This window comes from Euprymna scolopes, chromosome 32 (genome assembly GCF_053919585.1).
Source record: "Euprymna scolopes isolate OS-2025 chromosome 32, ASM5391958v1, whole genome shotgun sequence".
In the NCBI taxonomy this organism is placed as follows: domain Eukaryota; kingdom Metazoa; phylum Mollusca; class Cephalopoda; order Sepiida; family Sepiolidae; genus Euprymna; species Euprymna scolopes.
In genome coordinates this window covers 18681111-18705378 of record NC_136513.1, presented here as the reverse complement: position 1 = coordinate 18705378, position 24268 = coordinate 18681111, and the positions used below count along the sequence as shown (strand labels likewise).

Below are 24268 nucleotides of genomic sequence, written 5' to 3'. Positions count from 1 at the left end.
GAAGTGTTTACTTAAGGGGGCGGTTCATTAGGAATTTGTTAACGTTGGACTTGAAGACATCCAAGTTGTAGTCCGGTGGGAAGCAGGCAGACGGAACATTTCATTTTGCTATTAGATCAATTTTTTCGTAATTTTTGGAAATTATTTTAAATCCCACTATTTTGCAAAAACATTAAATAATCATGTATGCGAATTTATTTTTATGGGTAAAGATGGAGATTCTTAATCTTAATAATAACTGTTAATAATAAAACTAAAGGAAATTACGTATGCAAATTTAAATTTTATGAACGAAGGAAGAGAACTTAATCTCAATAACAATCATATTAATAAAAAAAGAAATTAAATAATTTCGTTTGCTGTTTATATCGACAAAAACAAATCTCTGACTTTTCGGGTTTTCATTTTTTAATATATACTGTTGGCGACGCCACTCCGAGTAATCGACTTTTAAAATCAACCTTTCTAATTCATCAGTTATTATTTTCAATGTCGAAAATGGTACTTTTCTTTTGGGTTTAAAAATCGATTTAACATTTTCTTTTAATTCGAATTCAACTTCTGTTTTGTGGACAGTCCGAGTCCTTCTTAAAAACAAAGCAAAACCACAAAAAAAAAAACAAAAAAAAACCAACAAAAAACACACGCACCCAACGCGAGGGAATTCAGTTTTCAAGTCTGTTATAAAGCTTTCCGTTTGCCTCATCTTATTCTTCTGAAGGATTGTTAAATTTGTTACAAAAAGAATTAATCGATGATTTCTATAAGTTAAACAGTACAATCCAGTCTAGACCAAAAAGATTTTCTGAACCGGGAGTACATACACTTTTTATTTATAAGCTTTCCTCACCAATAAAATGTTACATTCTAGTTCTCCTTTGAACTTAAATTTTTCACCTGATACACGTCTAGCAATTTTTACTGTGTTCGTTAACCGTGGGAAACTTATTTTTTCCCAAGTTTGTTCGTTTATTACCGAGATATCACTCGCTGAATAGAGTAATAATTTTACGATCTGTCTATTTATTTTCATATCGGGGTATTTTCTTTTGCACAGTATTTTCTTCTGTACGGTAAAATCACGTTGATACACCAGTTCTCGTTAGATCACCGAAGTTAAGCAACGTTGATTCTGGTCAGTACCAGATGGGCGACCAATTTGGGAATCCCAGGCGCTGTATGTAGGAGGACATCCACACCTCCCTGCAAGAGTTACAAAAACCTAATGTCGTCATCTCCCCTAACTGGAATATATATGTGACTGGGGACCGCTTGTGAATTTCATATTCCCATGGAGCTTTCTCCTTTGGAGAAAGCCGGTTGAAATGGATGGCTCTCGTTTTGGGGAGGCTCCATGTTTTGACAAACTTCTGGGATTGACCTTTACTCCTAATCTGAAATGGAACACGTGCATCAAATCTGTTGCCAAGGTCGCTGGAAAAATGGTTGGATCCTTCTACCGCTCCAGAAGATATCTCACTGCTGATGCGATTCTCTATCTATATAAAAGCCAAGTACGTCAAAGGATGGAGTACTGCTGCCATATCTGGGCCGGAGCTGTTAAAAACAGCCTAATCTGCCTTGACAGAGTACAAAGTAGACTTCGTAGCCTACTGAGGAATGCTCTTTCCTCTTCCCTGCAACCTCTCTCCCACAGAAGGGACTTTGCGAGCCAGTCGTTGTTTTATCGTTATTTCCATGGCAAGTGCTCGTCTGAGCTCCAATCTCTGGTCCCCCCCTCGCCAATCTTTCACGAAAAACACCCGTCTAGCTGAAACCATGGTCAGTAATTTTCCCAACCCTTTATCTGTGCGTAAATCAAAACGTAGATTCCATGAACAAAGCTCCCCTTAGAAGTGCACACCTGTGGAACTCTCTTGCGTTTGCCTGTTTCCCACCTGACTACAACTTGGATGTCTTCAAGTCCAACATAAACAAGTTCTTGATAAACCGCCCCCTTAAGTAAGACACTTTATCAGATCTCCATTATTAGCGATTACTACGCTATTGTCCCATTGATTACTGTACACACAATAACCCTTATCCCCGAGTGGCCTCTGAGCCTTGATAAGTGGTGACTTCCTTTTACCCCCCCCCCAATAAAAACCCCGCATAGTGTTAGCGCTGGTTCTATATTTTCCATCATTTTCTTTTTTGACCTTCCCTCATTTCGTTTTTAGACATCACTACGTCCACCTGTAACTGCTTTGCCAGACAATGGAAACTTTTATAGCCTAAACGCCCACAATTAAAGCATACTTTTTCTTAAAGAAACAGTATTTTTATATGCTTTCCACCACATGAACTGTATATAGAACCTTTTCTTTATTTTAATTCGACTTTTGTTTCACAGTATGTATTCGTGATACACTTTTCCATTAAATACGATTACTATTTTTTTTTTTTTAATATTTATTAGACGTTGGTATTCATCTGTTACTTTTATAGCGTAACGTTTGGATTCTGTTCCATAATACTGAGAATTATTGATCAAATTTCTTTGTCCTTCAGTGTCGTTAGACATTGCACAAAACTTATATATTTGAACTTTTCTCTTGATAGTTCCTTTAATTTAAATGTATCACAGAATTTGTCTCTGCTTTGTCGTTATTTTCATGGCAAGTGCTCGACTGAGCTTCAATCTATGGTCCCCCCCTCGCAAACTTTTACAAGAAACACTCGTCTAGCTGAAAATACTAATCCCCCCCACTCTTTATCTGTGCCTAAACCTAAACGTAGATTCCATGAACAACGCTTCTTTCTTAGAACTGCACGTCCGTGAAACTGTCTTCCGTTTTTCTGCTTTCCAGCTGACTACAATATGGTTGTCTTAAAGTCCAACGTAAACAAGTTCTTGATGAGCCGTTCCACTTAACAAATTTACCGAATTTCCATTATTAACGATTACTATATTGTCCAATTGACTACTGTACATTCTTAACTCTTATCCTCGAGTGGTCTCTGGACTTGATTAGTGGTTATGCCTATGTAAAAAAAAAAAAAAATGCGACAAAATCATCGTCCTCTTGCTTTACGATATTTAAATAATATCGAATATGAAACAGACTATTTCTTTAATCGAACATTTTGGACAAAATTTCTGTTGTCTCACTAAATGACATATCATCTGGTTTTTTTAATAATTAAATTCGCGTATGTAGTAGTGTTGGGACGATTAATCGAAATCGGAAACTGGAATCGGAAAAATCAGTGTTTTTTTGGGTATCGGAATCGGAATCTGTTAAGAATGGGTTTCTAAATAATAACGTCATTTTTTTCAACATGGCGCCTTCTCTGCGTAAATACTTAATATTTAATTTTTACTTATCTATCCCTTTTCGTAAAATGTAAGGCGGCCTGAACAAGGAAATTACAGTAACTATCAAGCTCACAGGACATGTTATTCAGATTTTTATACAATTATTAGTTAATTATTATACAATCAATCTATGTACATTTTTTCCCTCTGGTACATACATTCTATGTTCAATAAGTTTGAAAAAAATTAACTTTTTTGTGTGAAATACTTAAACATATTTATTTACTTGCCTCCACATGACAGAAACAGATACAACACTTTGATTCTAGCCTGGCATTAATGTAAAAGACACAAGAGATGTTTCTTAAAGTGAATAAAAATCCGGTTCCCCCAAAACGAACATTCTGGATTGAGGAAAAAAATAAAAGCGCTCAAGTCTAAGGAAGTGTCTCCTCCTTTGACCAAAGACGAAACAGATACATTTTGATTCAGTTTTTCTATATTGAACGAACGAAATTCGAAAATCGAAATATTGAATTTCAAGTAAAACAAATGATATCTATGTAATTGTCATATCGCAAATAGTGACATATCCACAAATTACGGAAAATAATCAGGTAGACAGATAACTATCAATGAAAAACAGTTTTCTATAAAGTTTAGATGGAAATAAGATTTGTCTGACATTTTGAATTTACGTTCGTCACGTAACTTAAACAGAAGTTAATTATCTACCCTATCAACTTATTTACTTTTTTAATAAGCGTAGTATAGTGATCTCGCTTCATTACACAAATTTCTTTTTTCATTAATAATTATTTTTCTACCTTATCGTTTTTCGTAATTGTTGGATATGTTACTATTTGCGTCAAGACAATTACGTAGATACCATTTGTTTTACTTGAAATTCAATATTCCGGTTGGTTCGTTCAATATAGAAGCACCTTTAATTCTAACCCGAAGGCCGACCGAAATGTATGAAGAATCAAAAGAGAAAAGTCAGCAGCAGTAAAAATGACATACCTCACAAAGTCCATAGGTCCAACCTTGTTTAATTCGATCTTTTGCCCACACATTGTGCGTGTTTTCAGCCAGGAGATCAACAAGCTCCTCCATTTTTTCATTCAAAACGATGGTATTTAAATCCAACGGGCATGGCTTGTAACCATTTGCTTGCAAGTAGCTATAGAAAAACAAACACAAGACACGAAATATATAGTTTGTTAAATACATATAATACGATACGTAAATATTTATACGTTATAATGTTGAACACTACAGGGCGATTAGAAAGTAACTCCTTATAATTAAGTGCTAATAATTTATTAGTGAAATATAATTCTTACACAAAAATGAATAAAATAAAAAAGTGCATAGCATGAGGTTTTATTTAAAATTCAATATGGCTGCCAACTTTCAACACTAGCTTTTCATGCCGCTTTTATATGTTTTTATTGCTACAATCTTGTCAAACTCGGGAATTATTCTGTCGAACTCGGGAATTTGGACGAATTTCGAGCTGAACCCTTTATTTACTTCACGGGGGTAGCGTGTTCTTGTTCTGTCAGCCATGGCTGAATAGAAGTCCTAAGTAATTTGCAATTGTATTTTTCGGTCGCCCACACCGAAGATTGACCTTCAACCTTTAGGAGAATATCAATTGTAAAAAGTGATATATCTACAGCTTCTTTACCTCTCTTTTCCTCTCTTATTTTTTTTTTTGTAAGAGCTGGTTGGATTGAATAATCTGAATAATTTCCTTTACATTTGCACATTTGGTATTATTGTTTACAAGGATAAAAAAACTAACAGATTTACATTTATCTGACACTATTTGCCTCGGGTTATTCTAAACAAACTCAATCTTTCCCATATATATATATTTATATACACATAAATATATATATACACATATATATATATACAGACACACATATACATTTATATATATATATATATATTGACATATATGTACACATATTTATACATATATATACTCACACAGATATTTATATATTTATATGTACATAGAAATAAATATATATACACATATATATATAAACATATTTATATGCATATATATATGCATATAAATATGTTTATATATGCATATATATACATATATATGAACATATATATGATGGCAGCAAATTCGTTTTTGGACATTGCCATTACTTGATATAGCACACAAAAAAGGTATACAGAAACACGAAAACATTCAGTGATGGGCCGCATGAAGGTGGCTTTTAAGCCCTGCCAAACTCTGGCATTCCTTGGCACACATTGTGCAGACATGATGTGCGCCACTAGCAGCACGTTCTTGATCTTCTCTTCTGTGTATAATTAAATGTCGCTTCAAACCACCTGCTGTTTTGTACATCCCCCTGCAGTTGACACAGGTTAGATCTGGCAACACGAGAATGCTTTGTGGTCCACTGCGCTGATGAGTAGTCTGGTGGCTCATCAGCCCAGCTCTGCTCAGACATAATCTTCTGAACACCTTACACTCCAGACCAACTTGGCGCCCGCACCCATCCATGGCTCCTTTCACCCTCCCTTTCTGGATATCGCGCTTCAGCCGCTCATACTGGGTTCGATCTGCCTAAAACTTGCCCACACCTCCCTGCAAGGTCCTTCTCCACTCTCCGCGATCCAAAGCAAGACTCTCCCAGGTTCTTTCATCTATATCACATTTTTTAAGGTGGACCTCAAACAATCTTTGAATCTCATTTTAGGCTTTTGAGCCAGACATCTTCCCTCGGCGAGCTCGCCATAAGGGAGTTGTTTGAGAAATTGACTGTCTAACATCCTCACCATATGTTCACTCCATCTCAGTCTATGTTTGATAATGTGAGCTTCAATGCTTAGATATTGGGTCCGTTCGAGCACCTCCACATCACTGACATACATTTGCCATCCCACATCTAAGATTCGCCGTAGGAACATCTGGTGAAACCGCTCGAGACGTCTCAAATGCTTCCTGTATGTTGTCCAAGTTTCACAACCATAGAGAAGAGCAGAAAGAACGCATGCGACATAAACCTTAATCTTAGTTGGCAGCAAGATCCCATGACATCTCCACAGACTCCCGTCCAACTTTTCAAAGGCATCACTTGCCCTGCTGATCCGTAACGATACCTCATCATCCAGGGCACCGGACATGCTCAGTGTGCTACCCAAGTATAAAAACTTAGTGACAACCGCTATCCTTGACCCACAGATATAAACTGACGGCATGCCTGGAGCAGGCTGATACATTAAGACAGTTTTTTTCAGATTAATAATCAGAAATATATGCATATATATGCATATATATACATATATATTCACATATATATATATGCATATATATACATATATATGTGTGTTACATTATAAGGGCTGTCCCCTTTTCATGTAAGTATAAAAATGGAAAATTTAGTTTAAAATGAAAATGAAATGGCATAGGCGAAATTCGAACCTCGTAATCTAGTTTAGAAATAAATTACGTGTGAGAATTTAAAAATGTAAAACAAAACATTTGTTTAGAAATAGATAAATATTTCAAGAAAAGAATGTGAGCTGTCAAGTTTATTATGAAATTTTAAATTGAAAGAATGCAGCTTATAAGATAATGTTTTTAACATATTGAATATAGGTTAAAATTCCTTTTGTAGAAATAGGAAAAGTTTAGGACACGTATGTCCAGGACACGTGAAAGAATGCATATGTTTTAACATGTGTATGACGTCACGGAAAATAGAAAGTCTAGGAATAGAGAAAAACTTTAGTTAGAAAACAGTCAGTGAAGAAACTCAGAGAGATTCAGACGTCTGGAAGCGAGACGTCACTTCAAGGAAAAATGTGAAACTTTGAATTCTTGATGATGGAATCACGGCCGTGTGAAGAATAAACCATCAAGTGTTTTTTGTAAAGCTCGTCTTGTGCCTTATGATTCTTAAAAAAAGGTAAAGTCCAATTGTATTATATATTTGTGTTATATGTCTTTACATACACGTCTCAACATCATCATGTCTACACAATGTCCGAACTGTCTGAACACTATATCCCTTCACTCTAAGAGCTTTCTTCTTCCATTCAACACAATTAAGGAATGAACATTTTCATATATAAGAATCTCTCCTAACAGGAACTATCTCTCTAAGTCTTCTTATAACATGAACAATGTCTCTAAGTCTCTCGTACAACAACTTATACAACTTCACACCTCTCTCTGAGTACATCAACATCCCTCTTAATAAACCCTCTCACCAAGATACAACAAGCTATATAATAAGACTGTCTCTTCATCCCTCCTAAGACTCTCAGTGAAAACCCCTTATATAACATGTGCAAATATATACATATATATACATGCATATATAAATATATATATGCATAGATACATATATATATGCATATATATATATGCATATATACATATATATGCATATATATACATACATGTATGCATATGTACATAGATATATGCATATATACATATATATAAGCATATATATATGCATATGTATATGCATATATACATATATATGCATATATATATACATATATATATGCAAACATACATATATATATGCATATATACATATATATATGCATATATATACATATATATGCATATATATACATATATATGCATATATACGTATATATATATGTATATATATGCATATATACATATATATATATGTATATATATGCATATATATATGCATATATACACATATATATGTATATATATACATATATATGCATATATACATATATATTTATGTATATATATGCATATATATGCATATATACACATATATATATGTATATATATACATATATATGCATATATACATATATATGCATACATACACATATATGTGCATATATACATATATATGTATATATATACATATATATATATATGCATACATATGTGTGTGTGTTATAAATCTTGTCCTTATCTCTATAGCTCTTATGCTTCAGTTTCAGCACGCTTTGCCTAGAGTTAAAAAAAAGGACAAAACATAAGCAGACGATATGTTTTCTGACAATCTTGTGAATTTGATAAAGTTTATTTACAAAACATACTTACTAGGAACCAAGTTTGACCATTTTTAACCTGCTGGATTCTTTTCTTTGGGGAATGGTGATATGATAACCAAGGGCCAACAATGTTCTGCAAAAAAGAGAAAGTAAATTATTAATAAAATTTGATATTTTAGACTGTGAAGTGGCAGTTCGTATTACTATATAAATTTAATGTAAAATGATCACCGACTTCTTGATCACATTATGTATGAAAGAATGGATAATCATCTTTTTATATTTTCCAAAATGGCCGCCATGTTTATATGTTTTATATTATTAGTTTTTTTTAGTAGCATTACATTTATTTGTTTCGTATTTCTTCCATCCATGTATTTATTTTTTTCAGCAAAATAAGCAGGAACTTAAAAATACATGTTCTAGAAGCTAAGCATAAGTCTGGAGTGACAATATGAGAATAAAAATAACAATTGGATTGCAGTATAAAAAAAAGTTAAAATATATTAGTTCTGAAAAAAAAATGGTTACTCGTCCTGTTCTATGCTAGAACTGATTATAAATAAAGTTTTATGATCAGAAAGTAAGTGAACATTTTATCCTATATTTATATAGTAATTTGAATCCCTACTGGGAGTCTAAAATATTTTATTTCCTGGGGATTGCCGGGGTGTTAACATGCCACAACACATAAAAATTATTTTTCCATGGAGGCAATGCGGCATAATCATGTTTACCCACTGCTTCTTGTTAAATCACTGAAGTTAAGCAATGTTGAGCCTGGTCAGTATCAGATGAGTGACTATTTGGGAATACTAAACGCTGTATGTAGGAGGACGTTGACACTTCCATGCAAGAACTGCAAAAACTAACCATTGTTATTTTCCCTGACAGAAATATACAAGCGACTGGAGAGCACTTGTGAATTTGATATTCCCATGAGACTTTCTCCTCCGAGAGAAGCCAGTTCAACCCATAAAGGATGAGTGCTGCTTCAGATTCGAATGAGGGCAATGGATAACATATTCCGAAAATTGAATGAATGGTAATAGAATACTAATTGAATTTATTGTGTTTTGTATTCGCATTTTCTTAAATTATTATCGAGGATACTTTTAAGTATTTAACTTTTGTGTACTGTGGAATCAAGGCCAAAAGCTACTCAAGGATAAAGGTTAATCAGACGAAAATGTTAAGTGTCGAAGTGGGCATAACAAGTTATACTGCTACATATAAAGAAACCACCAATGATGATTAAGTTAGCTGATATGAATTTTGTACAAGGATCATACAGAATTGTTCTCGAGTTTGAATGAAAGATGTATGATCTAAAGTTGAGAAAGACGGCAGCTGTCAACAAAACAGAGACATGATGAAGAATGACGTGGCATTTTCGAGCAGAGAGAAAACTAAGAGTTTAAGCCACCAATAATGTAGAAATAATCTAAGATGAATGTTACCTCGATTTTCTCTGTCCGTCTGCGTCTCTCATTTCAATAAATTAGAAACTAAGTTCAAGAGGTACGAGGTGCCTTCAATAAGTTTCCAGACGTTTTTGTGTGAGTACTTTTATTGATAGTACACCCATGAAACGCTACTCCTTCAAAGTAAGTTAGAAATTAATTTCAAGAAGTAAATAATCATCTGAGATAACATTAATCTCGTTTTCCTAATTCAATTTTAAATTTGGCGTCTTCACTATCAGAAAGAAGTCGTAATACTGAATTCCACACGAAAACAATGATATCTACGTATTCCTCGTATTTTTAAGATGAGTATATCCCAAAATTACGAAAATCGATGATGTAGAAAATTATTTATTAAAGAAAATAGAATTCGAAGAAAACGATCGTATTTGCTTATGTAAGACACAGAAGAGTTCAAAAGGGAGGTAATTTCCTTCCGACAATTCTTGGAAAGCTCAGAAAAAGTTTCAACAGTTACAAAAAGCTTGCATATTTTTTGTTATTTTTTTCATGATTTAATTTTTAGACGAACAGTTATTTTTATATTAAACAATTATGAAAAAACCTTGAATAAAAAACAGACTCAGAAACACTGTATATATGTTATGGTTATTTTGCGATTTGTTTCGTATAAGTCACATTAAACATTTAGAGTTACTTCCCTTGTTTATGTTTTCGTTTCGATTTATTTTACAAAAACAAGATGGCCGCAATTTTTCACCTGCTAACACGATTAAAATGTTTTTTTTTTTTTTATAATTCAGTAGTATTCAGGTAATTTCTACTGCATAATTTGGAAGCTAATATTTTAATTATTTAGAATTGGCAAAAAAAAATAATCAGTAGAAATCATTGTTTCTTATCTGAAAACTCCATTCATCGACTACAAAAGTTCGTTCTGATAGTGTAGAAGCGCTTAAAATTTTTTACTGTATGTTCAAGGCCAAAAGCTACTCAGGGATAAAGGTTAATCAGATAAAGATGTAAAGTGTTGAAGTGGGCATAATGTGTTCCACTGCTACATATTAGGAAACCTGTATCGGTGATGATTAAGTTAATTAGTGTAAATTTTGACCAAGCGCACACTGAGTGCGCGATAACCCAGATCTGTAAAACAGAATCGTTCCCACGGTTGAATAAAACATGGGCGATTTTAAATTAATGCGGGGGGCAAACGAGGTTAAATGTTGTAGAAAAAAACGAGAGATAATGAATAGCATCACGTTTTTGAGGAAGAGAAAACTAAAATTTTCAGATCAGTCTCTCCGGGAAGTCGTGCGAACGAGACACTATCAATAATGTAGGCAACCTGTGATCTAAGGCGAATGCTACTTCAATGTCTGCCCGTGCGCACCACTCATTTCGTTTAGAAAGTTAAGAGGTAAATAATTATTAAGATAACATTATTTGATCTCTCTTTTAACTCTGCGTTAGTCTCCAATGGGTTCCAAACATGGTTAGTCCCATCGGGTGTTTATAAATCTTAATACAAAAATGTTTATAATGTTATTATTTTGTAAAACATAGTCATCTTGCTGATTCAGAATATATCTACAGTTCCTGTTGAACAGTTTGAATCACTTGTATCTTGTTGATATCAATATAAAATAATACAATAAAATAAATTATAAAACTAAAGAAAAATTAAGATATAACATTAGCTAAGCTCATAGTTACAAGATGAAAGAGTAATAAATTGTAAATAAAATAATAATCCCATCAAAATTTATGATAAGGAAAATACCAACACATATTAATTCGATACCAAATATTACAGAATAGCCTAATCTTACATAATATGAGCTTATATCTACAATTTTTTTTTATTCCCACTGGAAAATATAGGAATATATAAATCATAAAATCATAGCTAAATTAGTCAGCTGGAGTGACTGCATATTCCAGAACATCTGGCTGCTCAACTCCCTACTTATAATGTCCCTGTAGATATGGTCCCTAATTAAGAGTAACCCCTCTCGTCCCAGTGCCCTGTTTGGAGTGAATATGGATAAATAAATGAATAAAAGAAAATTTGGCATCGCTAGAGTAAGAAAGAGATGTAGAGACGGGGAGAGAGAGAGGAAAAAGGAAAGCGAGTGAGAGAGAGAAGGGGAATATAGAGAGCAGTCGCCGCCTCCTCCTCCTCTTCTATACCGATGAACTCTTGAGCCTTTTTAAAACATATTTATTAAGAAATGAGAAGAGAAATCAATTCACCTGTGAGGGAGGGAGGTTCTTTTAACCCTGCGTTAATCACCTGAGTGTTCCAAACATGGTTAGTCCCATCGGGTGTTTATAAATTTTAATACAAAATGTTTATCATGTTATTATTTTGTAAAATATAGTTATCCTGCTGATTCAGAATATATCTACAGTTCCTATTGAACAGTTTGAATCACTTGTATCTTGTTGATATCAATATAAAATAATACAATAAAATAAATTATAAAACTAAGAAAAAATGTTTAAAATCTTAGATTTAGATTAAATTTAAAAACAAAAAAACAAACAAAAAAAACCCACGGGATACACCAGTTTGTGTTTTTTTATATCTATGATAACCATAAAATGTTTCCATAAATTGAAATAGCAAGAAAAATGAATGTCTCTTCTCAAATGTGAACAAAAAATGTTTCCATGAATTGAAATAGCAAGAAAAATCAATATAAGTTCATTGCATAAACATTACCTTTCAATCTGATTCACCTCTAAGGAAAACTGCGCCATATCACATTTACTGTACCCTCACTGAGGCAAAAGAGTACTGGGAGGGAGGAAAAGAAATAAGTTGCCAACTAAGAACTATGAGCACTTAAGCAAAATTTGGGTGGCAAAACACCCCATCGGACAGAGTTAAGTTCATTCTCTGTAAAGAAAAACATTTATAAAAACTCTCAGCGAACGTCTCCTTGTGTTTGTAATTAATATAGATTAGTCACTACAATACCACATTTACTCTAGAAGTTTTCTTCAAAGCTATTAGGTTGATCTAGCGCAAATTTTGTATGAAACTAAGTATCATGATTTCCATCCGATGCTCAATTAGAGACTAACAGTTACTACAATGCCACATGTACATTATAAATTTTCTCGGCTGGAATTTTGTAAGGATCTTTGCTATGATCAACTAAGTATTCTGGTATTCATTCGGGACACAGATATGGATTAATAGGGATTAATAGGGATCAGTATCTAATGTAAAAATGAGTATAAATTTAAGCATGGCCTATAATTTTTGCCCGTTTTAAATGGGTTGACAAGTCAAGTGTTAATTATTTCTTGCAAAATTGTCCACTTAAATAATTAATTTCTGTTCTCTCAAGGTAGTGTATATTGCTGACTAACAATTGCATTAACCTTTATCCTTGCATGGCTTTTGGCCTTTGCCAACAACAACAACAACAATAATAATAATAATAATAATAATAATAATAATAATAATAATAATAATAAAACAGAATCATCGGTTGCTTCAAGTTGAGTTGAATATTTTGTAGTCAAAGCTTACTTGCCTTAAAGTTTCAAAAGCCAAAGTGATATCATATTTTTTCTCCGAAATCGGGAGTTGTTCGAAAGTACAGAGACAAGGGTGCTTTTTCCTGGTATCGTCTCTGACCTGAAAAAGAAATGCGACAGAGAATAAATAAAAGATTTCTTTTTTTTTCTTTATCTTTTTTTTTTTTTTTTTTTTTTTAAGAACTACACTATTTATCATGGAACGGACAAAAATGATATGAATTTTTAAATACATTTGAATTGCAAGGTCATCCCATAAATTCTGACTGATTTTTTACTTCTCTGGAATTTAGCAGTAACTGAGAATCACCCATACTTATTTGCCTTCTCACAAAGGCAGACGCGTTTTTTTTTGTTTTTTTTTTTTAAATGTGGGGAGAACCCAGCTCTTTAAAAAAGGAAACAATGGATTGGGACAAAAATAATAACTGCTTCAGTCTAGAAAGATTTCTCCTTCAATGACTGAGGATAGAAATTGTTAACTTTATTATCAGAACAGACACTACACTGTCCTCTTAGCTGAAAGGAAATGTCTAATCTAACTAAATACTATTTTCTATACAATATGTGTGTATTCAAATAAATTCAACTTTGTTAAATTTTATTTGACAAAAATTTAGTACTTATGCAGACTGTTCTGCATAGTGTGTGTGTGTGTGTGTGTGTGTGTATATATATATATATATATATATATATATATATCAACGCTATTTCACACGGTTAATGGTAGCCGAATGGATACGACCCCCGCTAATCGAGCCAGAGATGTCTCGTGTCACGGGGTTCGAATCGTTCGACTGGTAGTAATCGTGACACCCTGCACTGAAGAATCCCGAAAGGATGAAACACTAGTGTCTGTAGGTATTTAATTATTATAGTAAAAAATAATTATATATATATATATATATATATATATATATATATATATATATATATATAAGATTTATGTTTGTTGTCTGTTTATTCATTCCACTTTTTCTTAGAAACTACTGGGTCGATCTGGCTGAAATTATAGGATATATAAAAAGGGGAAGATTCATAGAGAGGGACATATAGACAAACAAAAAAATCCGTACGAAACAGTAAAAAAATACAAAAAAAAGGTAAAAATAATATACATATAAGAACAAAATAAGATAAATCATAGAAATAAAAGTAGAAAAATTAAAAACGAATAGTCCGAACTTTAGAGATTTAGCAAAGTGAAGTTCATTGCTCCACTTTTCCGGGTAGAGCTTTTGGTAATTTTATTTTTTTTTTTTTGTTTATTTGTATAAAAATTACTTTTACCGTTATCAATTTTATTTATCAAATTTTATTTAAAAAGTAAAATAGGATAGCAAAAAAAAAAAATTATATATAAAAAAAAAAAAAAAATTGTAAAGCCATCTTACTTCTCCGAATGTCCATCCCTGGTCAACTTTGTTCATTGACCACAACTCATGAATATTTTCAGCCAGTTTATCACGGACATTTTCTATATAAGCAGGAAGTTGAACCTGAAATCAAACACAAAAAAATATGAATAAATATTAATATCTAATATATAAACGGCTACATGTCTGTCTGTTTGTCTGTCTGTCTGTCTCCATATTTTCAAACTCTATCTCCTCCGAAACTAAAAGTCGCAGAGCAGCGCTAGGAACCTCAAATAATTGGGTTTTTTTACGGGCCGTTTTTTTTATGAGTCTTTAGCTGATTAAAATTGCTTTTAAGGGGTGAAAAATGAGTCAAAAATGAAAAAAATCGTTAAACATTTTGTACATTCATCTTAATTTATTTAAAAATTTTAATCGGTTTATATCCGTGTCACGTTGGTACAGTGGTAGTATCACCAGGTTTGAGTGCTTCGGTTTCGATTCTAGCTGATGGCACCTAAATATTATTATTATTTTTTTTACTTTTGAAATCACGACACTATAATAATATGTATGAAATCTGGACAAATTAAAACATCATACTCCCGCTAGTATATATATATATATATATATATATATATATATATATATATATAAACAATAATTATTCTTATTCTTTATACCTACAAATACTAGTGCTTCTTGCTTACGCAATATTCATTGTAGGAGGTGACAATTCTTGCCGGTCATGATATTCGAACCCAGCTACTATGCCCCCTTTTGTTCTATTTGCTAAGCCTTTACATCAGCGCCACCAAACAATTGCCACGAGTATGAAGAGAATTAAGAAGTATTAAACGTCGATTTTGGATATAGCCAATCTAGAGTGTTCGAACGAGCGAAAGTCATGAACATTGCATTGACGTTAGTTGGCTGCCTTTTAGTCTTTATTCCACAAACAGTACCCATCCTTAAGTATTCTTAAAAAGGCTTGATAATTATCTATCTATCTATCTATCTATACTCCTATAAATTCGTGTTTCTTTTGTGTGTATTGATATTCATATTAAAAACCATCTTTTTTATTTATTTAAAAAGAAAATACAATTTTCTTATATATGGTTCATGGAATTGAATTCATCCGCAAAAGATCTAGCTAATTTGCATATTCTTTTAAACATTCATTTTAATTAATTCCCTATTAGTTTTTTCGGTTTTCTTATGGAATGATCATCTTTAGTTAACTATTATGTGTAATTATATTCATGCAGATATTCTACATGATTTATACTTGCATAATATTTGCGTAAAAAATTTACAGGAAACACAATATTGTTTCCATATATATTTATGTATACGTATATATTTTTGTTTAATCTATCTATCTATCTATCTATCTATCTATCTATCTATCTATCTGTCTGTCTGTCTGTCTGTCTGTGTACATTTCCCTACGCAATAACTCTGTCAATTTTTAGTCTGCAGACTCGAAATTTGATATACAAGGTACTGAGATTTGGGAAAATCTGTGATCAGTTTTTGGCCAGAAATTTGGCGACTAAGGAGTCAAAGTTCAACGATTTGACCTTTGAGAACTCTACCTAACTCCTCTGACAATTTTGGGTCTAAATACTTGAACTTTTCGGTATAGGTTCTTTGGACATAGATCTAACTTAATAACTTGATTTGAGCCCAAAACAATAAATGTTAAGAGGTCATTTTTTTTGCTCTGCATACACCCTCAAACACCCGGGCAACGCCGGGCACCCATGCTAGTTAAATAATAAATGTAATTATCAAGCCACTTTAAGAATACAATAATTTTTTTAAATATTTACAGACACTAGTGTTTCATGCTTATGCAATCATCAGTGTAGGCTGTGAAAATTCATACCGGTCATGAAGTTCGAAGCCAGCCACGAAGCCACCTCTTGCTCCATTGGCTAAGCCGTTGCATCAAACAATTGCCAAAGAAATGAAGGGAATTAAGAACTATTAAACGCCGAATTCGGGCGAATGTATTATAAAACCGAGATTATTCAAAGTTAAGTATGTGTATATGTTTTATATATATATATGTATGTGTAAGAACAACTTCAAAAGTAATTAAACGATTCATTATGAATTTTAGGCCACCCTTGCTAGGCGTAAAGAATCCAAATGTGGATTATATTTAGTTAAATCGAGTTTTATGCAAAAGCGCCATAGAGGGAGTTAGAGTTTGGGTTAGCCCTTTGCGAAAATTCAGATATCTTTGTAACACTTAAAGAATAGGCATTAGACATCAATTAATATACAATCTCCAATTTTCAATTTCTTCAAACGGTTTTAAAAGGTATAATATGAAGACAACCTCCCATATGAAAATTCAAATATTCAAATTTGCATTAAGTTTTCTCCTAGTTTTAAGCGACCATTTGTCCGAAATATTAACGTGTTCAATGTCGCGACCGTGTAAATTTGTTTATATTAATATATATTAGTTTATTGATCACTCTTAATAACCTCGCTTAATTCATTACTTATCACTCTTGGATACTTCTAATCTGATATATATATATATATATATATATATATATATATATATATATATATATATATATATATATATATATATATATACTGAGGATGCTACAGACGGCCAAAAAAAACAAAAAAAAACGGCCAAGTAGCTGAAACAATAATGTAACTTAAGAGAAAGATACGGTATTAAAAAATAAAACGCATATTTACTCTACAACAGTATTGAGCACTTTCTTCAGTTTTTATTAATTACCATTTCCACTATATATATATATATATATATATATATATATATATATATATATATATATATATATATATATATATATATATATATATATATAAGAACAAGTAGTTAATAAAACATGCTAAAAAAACTTTGAAAAAGAGTTAAAAACATATTTGAAAAAGAGTTTAATAAAATGAACTACTTGTTTTTATTATAAGCTCTATCTCCTATTTGGTTTTATCGAGCTTTTACATCTGGTTGAGATTACTTTATAAATATTAATTCTTTAATATTTATAATATACTTTAGTTTTGCCATCTTGGATCATTTTAGTAAACTTAATTGTAATTCTTATTTCATTATATATATATATATATATATATATATATATATATATATATATATATATATATATATATATATATATATATATATATAGTATGATTTGAATCATTATGATCAATCAATCTAAAATACAGGTGCGATAAACTCCTGCCAGATTAATCACTTTGCCAGATAATTTGAGTTCTCTTTAATTAGAATTAATCAATACCAACCCCTCCAACCTACTGATTATAAACCTAACCGTATCTCTAAACTACCAAGGATGCTTAGAAACTTGGACTTTTTCTTTGATCAAATTAGATCGGTGTTCAGTGTTAACGTTTAAAAACACAGCTGCCTGTGAAGCCATATCTAGGACGAAACTTAGACTCGAAAATAATCTCAAAATAAAGGGAGACAATCACTAGCAGGTGCAGGCAGGGCTGAATACACCATTCAGCAAAATGAACAGGTGCTTAGGGCATTAAAGGAACAGGGTAGAACCGCGGATTGATCATTAACATTTTTATTCATTTATTTATTCGATTATTCATAATATTTTTAATTTCACAAGCAAATCTTAAGTGCTAAGGGCTTTAAAGAGATGAACCTCGTCCCGGGTATAGAGTAAACAAACAAATTAATGAGTGCTACAGTACACGCATAGTCAGTAGACTACATACATATACGTACATACATAGGCATACATGTATATAATGTATATATACATACGTATATATAATGAGTGTAATGGAAACAGTATTCTGACGAAATTGAGAGATAAAAAACGAACAAACCAAGTTATGTGTTCATCAACGTTTCGTCCTTATAGAGACATTTTCTCTGGATGAAATTAAGAAAACAAAACACCAGGACATTATTTAAAAATGTGTATTTGAAAAAATTAAATGTGTGACCTTGTTCCATATATATATATATGATGATTGCAACGTCTTGTCAGACGAGTGCCACTCCCTCAGATATTTAAAATCCAAGAGCCCAAATGCCCGAGGGAGTATCTATACAAATATGATGTTACAGAGTCTTAGCTTTGTACGCCAGCTAAGTCTCTCTCTCGGTCCAAAATGTCATATGCTACTGGTACCATGTAACCCAGTACTACCTGCTTCATGGTCGGGTCACCGGCGACTAAACTGGTTCCCCCACCAGACTTGTTTGGTGAGGAGGGCGGCTAGTCTCCCTGAAGGATTAAAAACAAGACCTTCCAAAGCGCGAATGAACTCTTTTTCTGGGTCAACGGCCAACTAGCACCGTGTATATTTGTGTGTGTGTATATGTGTATTGGGGTGGAGAGGGCTCCCGTAAGCCGTGGTGAAGCCAACCTTTCTAGGAGAAGCAAATCTCTGATTTAAAAAAAACATAAAGCGGAAGACCATTACCTGCATTAAGCTGGTCTGTAGTTTAATTTGTTGCTGGCTATCTTGCTCTTGCTTGTTGCTGGATCTCGACATATATATATATACATATATATACACATATATATACATACATATATATACATATATATATACATATATATACATATATATATACATGTATATATATATACATATATAGATACATACATATATATATATAGTCCTCAAACCTCAAATACTATCTACATCTCCCTTACTCTCAAGTGATGGAATTGCCCTTATAAAGGACCCTAACAAGATTCTCCTTCGTTGGACCGAGAATTATTCTGATCTCTTGGACAACCCCTCTAATGTTGATGAGGACGTCATCAATGAATTTTTATCACAACAGGAGCTTATCTATGAAATGTCTGTGTTCCCATCTGAGAATGAAATTAGAGATACAATCAAGGAAGTGAACGTTGGGAGGGCTCCAGGAACACTAGCACAGATACCCACGTTTCATGTGGGACTTTGCTGTACACCAAGGTACTCGTTTTCAGTAAGTAGAAGAGCCGCATCAAATATGACCTCAACGTTTGACCTTGATTTTGAAAAATGATGTGCACCATCCCTAGGTGGAAGACTATCATCATGTTAGGTTTGGTCATGGTCGGTCCAGTGGTGTGGGCTGTAGGAGAATATATATACATAGGCTATGAAAAATGAGGTGCACAATCCCTATGTAAGGGACCATCATCATGCCAGGTTTGGTCATGATCGGTCCAGTGGCGTGGGTTTTAGGAGAGTTGCAAACACACATACACCCACACGGCGCTAGATCTATATGAACAGATTAAAATATAAATGGAGGAGTAGATAGAGAAAAACATATATATATATATATATATATATATATATATATATATATATTCTTTATTACTGTTTTATCAGTTACACATGTTTCAGTTGCCGATTTGTATCAACGATCCAGTAACTTCGTCAAACTTTAACTTTCTGTTAAAGTCTGACAAAGTTACTGGATCGTTGATATGATTCGGTAACTGAAACATATGTAACTAAGCAGATAAAACGGTAATCAAAAGTGTATATATTTGCTCTGCAATAGTATTGAGCACTTTCTTCAGGTTTTTACTAATTAGCATTTTTGCTATATATATATATATATATATATATATATATATATAACTACTTAATTTACTCACATAAAATTAATATACGAAAGTATAAATTTATGCGTAAACTTTAAGTATTTACTTCAAAAGTGCTCAATACGTAGGTAGAGCTAGTTAGTTAGTTATAAAATATATATGGCGATTAAGCTACACTGAATATTCCGCGTTTCATCCACTAGGATTCTTCAGGCTTATGCGCATAAGCCTGAAGAATCCTAAAGTGGATGAAATGCGGAATATTCAGTGTAGCTTAATCGCCATATATATTTTATAACTAACTAACTAACTAACTAACTAACTATATATATATATATATATATATATATATATATATATATATATATATATATGTGTGTGTGTGTGTGTGTGTGTGAACAGATTAAGATAGATATATAGATATAATGTGACAAAGAGACATTTTTTCTTACATGTGTTGTATCCACTGGATTTGGTACAAAGGCATTGAAGTCTATAACCTCTGTTGTTCCACTGATTATGTTCTTGTGCTGCTCGCCAAAGTAGAAACATGGTTCGATCTTCAGTTTCTCTCTGGGCAGTAGACTTTCATACACAGGTGAGTGACCTTCGGGTGGACTAAACTTCAGGCGACCATGTTCTCCGCCCAACATGAAACGGACACTGAAATATTGAAAAAAAAAAAAAGAAAAAAAACTTACTTCAATCACAAACATGATTATTTTATCACTACAATTATTTGTAGTTTATTGGTTTATTTTATATTATACTAGCGAGGGTATCCGGCGTTGCCTTTGTTGACAGAGCTGCTATACTAAGGATATTGAGCAGCCCTCAGAAAAGAATGGAACACCTCATAAAAAATTAATCAAAACAACTTTTCTTTCAATCTAAATAGCAGTGAGTGCCCGTGCGAGCGCAAAAAAATAACAAAAAAAAAAAAGAAACAAGAAAACCAAACAGCTGCAGTAGGCAGGCTTGAACCTGAAACGCAACAGAGGAAAAGGAGGTGAAAAAAAAGCTATGTGCTAGCTGTCACAGTAACAACGACTTAGGACGTCATGAGCTTCCGTATATACGCTTTTTAAAACGTACATTCATATTGCTAGGCATAATAAGACTTGCATAAATGTTAATGCAAAAAAAAAAAAAAAATGATCCCTCTTTGCAAAATACGGTCCAGTTGACCAGCACAGAATTGATCTTTTTGGTCGATTTTTAGATATTTTTCGTCAGAGAGATTGATCTTTCTAACAATACCCATTTTGTCAAGGTCCGATACATTTGTAAAAGCTTTTGGCAGATACAAAAACACACAGATACATAGACATGCACAAACAGACTAACACACATTTTCCCTTTTATATATTGGACTAGAAGCGGTACCCGACGTTGCCTGGGTGGAGAGAAGTGGAATACTAAGAATATTGAGCAACCCCCAGAAAAAAATGAACTTTTGTTTCAATCAAAATAGCAGCCCGTGCAAGTGCAAAAAAAAAAAAAAGAAAAAAATTAGCCACAAAAGGAAAGTTCGAACTTGTAATACGAAAGATGACAAGAATGTGAAAAAAGCTATGCACTAGCTGTCATGGCCACAACGACTTATGGCGTGACAACAAGTCGAAATAACGTTTTTTCAAACGTACATTGAGATAGCTCGGCAAAAATGTTAACGCAAAAAGTGACCCCCTCCTTGCAAAAAACCGGCCTAGTTGACCAGCACAGAATTAATCTTTTTGGCTAATTTTTAGATATTTTTCGTCCGAGAGATTGACCTTTTTAATCATACCAATTTTGTCACGGACTGACGCGTCTGTAAAAAGGTTTTGCAGACATACAAATACACACAGACACACGGACACATATACACTAACACACATTTTCCCTTTTATATATTAGAAGACTAGCATGGCTACCCGGCGTTGCCCGGTTAGAGATAGGTGGTATACTAAGGATATTGAATAACCTCCATCCCCCAAAAAAAACAATTTTTCTTCAATCAAAATAGCAGTGAGTGCCTGTACGACCACAAAAAGAAAAAAAAAAATTAGCCACAGTAAGCAGGCTCGAACATGTGTATGCAGTGTGATGATGTATAGAAGTGATATTTCGTTAGTGAGAGTTGAGGACATGCGTTGCATGAAGAGGAATGATGTGTAAATATTTTTATTTATAATTTTCTTATTTTGTTTTTTGCCAGAGATGAGGCATCTTAGTGGATGCCAGACAATCACTCGCTATCTCAGTTATTTAAGCCCAAGATTCATTTTTCAGCTACCAACTGTCCCTTTAAATGCAATTTCTTCTATCTCTTTTGCACTTGGTTCACCAGGTATATATATATAAGGCTTCAAAGACAAACTTATTTCTGATAAACTCAAAGGAAGATAAAATTTGGAGAGTATAGAAAGATGTGTGCAAAACAGGAGACTCTGATGGTATGGTCATATTGAAAGAATGGATGAGCGTGTTTGAGTTAATAAATGTAAAACCGTTTAAATAGCAGATTCAGTTGACAATGTATAGCAAAACATAACAATAGATAAGAATAGATAGCAACCTATATCAATAAATAGTAATATGTAGTCATTAGTAGTAATATATATTAATAAGTAGTGATATATATTAATAAGTAATATATATTAAGTATTGATATGTATTAATGAGTAATAATATATATTAATAAGTAATAATATATATTAATAATTAATAATACATATTAATAAATAATAATATATAATAAGTAATAATATATAATAATAACTAATAATATATAGTAATAAGTAGTAATATAGATTAATAATTAATAATATATATTAATAAATAGTAATATATAGTAATAAGTAGTAATATGTAATAATAAATAATAATATATATTAATAAGTAATAATATATGGTAATAAGTAGTAATGTATAGTAATAAGTAATAATATATATTAATAAATAATAATATATAGTAATAAATAATAATATATATTAATAAGTAATAATATATATTAATAAGTAATAATATATATTAATAAGTAGCAATGTATATTAATAAGTACTAATAAATATTAATAAGTAATAATATATATTAATAAATAATAATATATATTAATAAGTAATAATATATATTAATAATAATATATATTAATAAGTAATAATATATATTAATAAGTAATAATATATAGTAATAAGTAGTAATATATAATAATAAGTAATAATATATATCAATAAGTAGTAATATATATTAATAAATAATAATAATATATATTAATAAGTAGTGATATATGATAATAGGTAATACTATATATTAGTTAGTCTGCCCCTGTATTTAAACATGTGGAAGTTCGGCCTTCTGCGTCTCTGTACAGACCGATCAGTCTCCTGTGCCACATGAGCAAGTTGATTGCGTCCGTGATAAACAGTGAAGTTGTCAACCACCTCAGCAAAAAAAAACAACCTATTCAGCGACATGCAATATGGCTTCCATTCTGAGAAATCAATAGCTGATGTGCTAATGATAATATCTCACAAGATCAGTGCATCTATTGAAGATGGATTCGTTTTTAGGGCAATAAATGTTAATATATGTAAGGCATTTGAGGAGGTCTGGCACAAAGGTCTACTTCATAAGATATGCAGCTATGGAATAGCTAAAAATATCCTCTCAACCATATAATTCTTTCTCTCTGAAAGGTCTGTTAAAGTAGTTGTTAATGGGCAGAAATCCTAAACTCATTGCATTAACGCTGGCGTGCCTCTAAGATCAATCTTGGGTTCAACTCTTTTCCTGATCTTTATCAATGATCTCTCAAATCACATTCTTTGCTCATTCGTCGACATATATGCAGCTGATACTACCATCTATAGCAACATGTCAAAGGCCGATAAGGATCAGGACCTTTCTGATTCTCTCCCCTGACCTGGAGCTTGTGGTACAATGGCATAAAAAATGGTTGACTTTAATGCATCCAAAACCAAATTTCTATCTTTTCACCACAAGCGCTCCTATCCCCACTTTACATCAGTTGAAATAAATGG

General features: G+C 32.3%; 1 protein-coding gene across 17 annotated transcripts in view; it reads right to left on the bottom strand.

The window, feature by feature from the left end:
- The window catches only part of LOC145256229 (ryanodine receptor-like), a 936895-nt gene that overhangs the window by 551818 nt on the left and 360809 nt on the right, over positions 1-24268 (bottom strand). For all 17 annotated transcript variants that reach the window (XM_080114858.1, XM_080114861.1, XM_080114859.1 and 14 more), the window contains 5 exons: positions 20695-20905; positions 14673-14777; positions 13275-13378; positions 8346-8429; positions 4283-4442 (listed from right to left, as the gene is read on the bottom strand). In XM_080114858.1, the coding sequence (XP_079970984.1) occupies positions 4283-4442; positions 8346-8429; positions 13275-13378; positions 14673-14777; positions 20695-20905 (664 nt within the window). The remainder of the gene's footprint in view (positions 1-4282; positions 4443-8345; positions 8430-13274; positions 13379-14672; positions 14778-20694; positions 20906-24268) is intronic.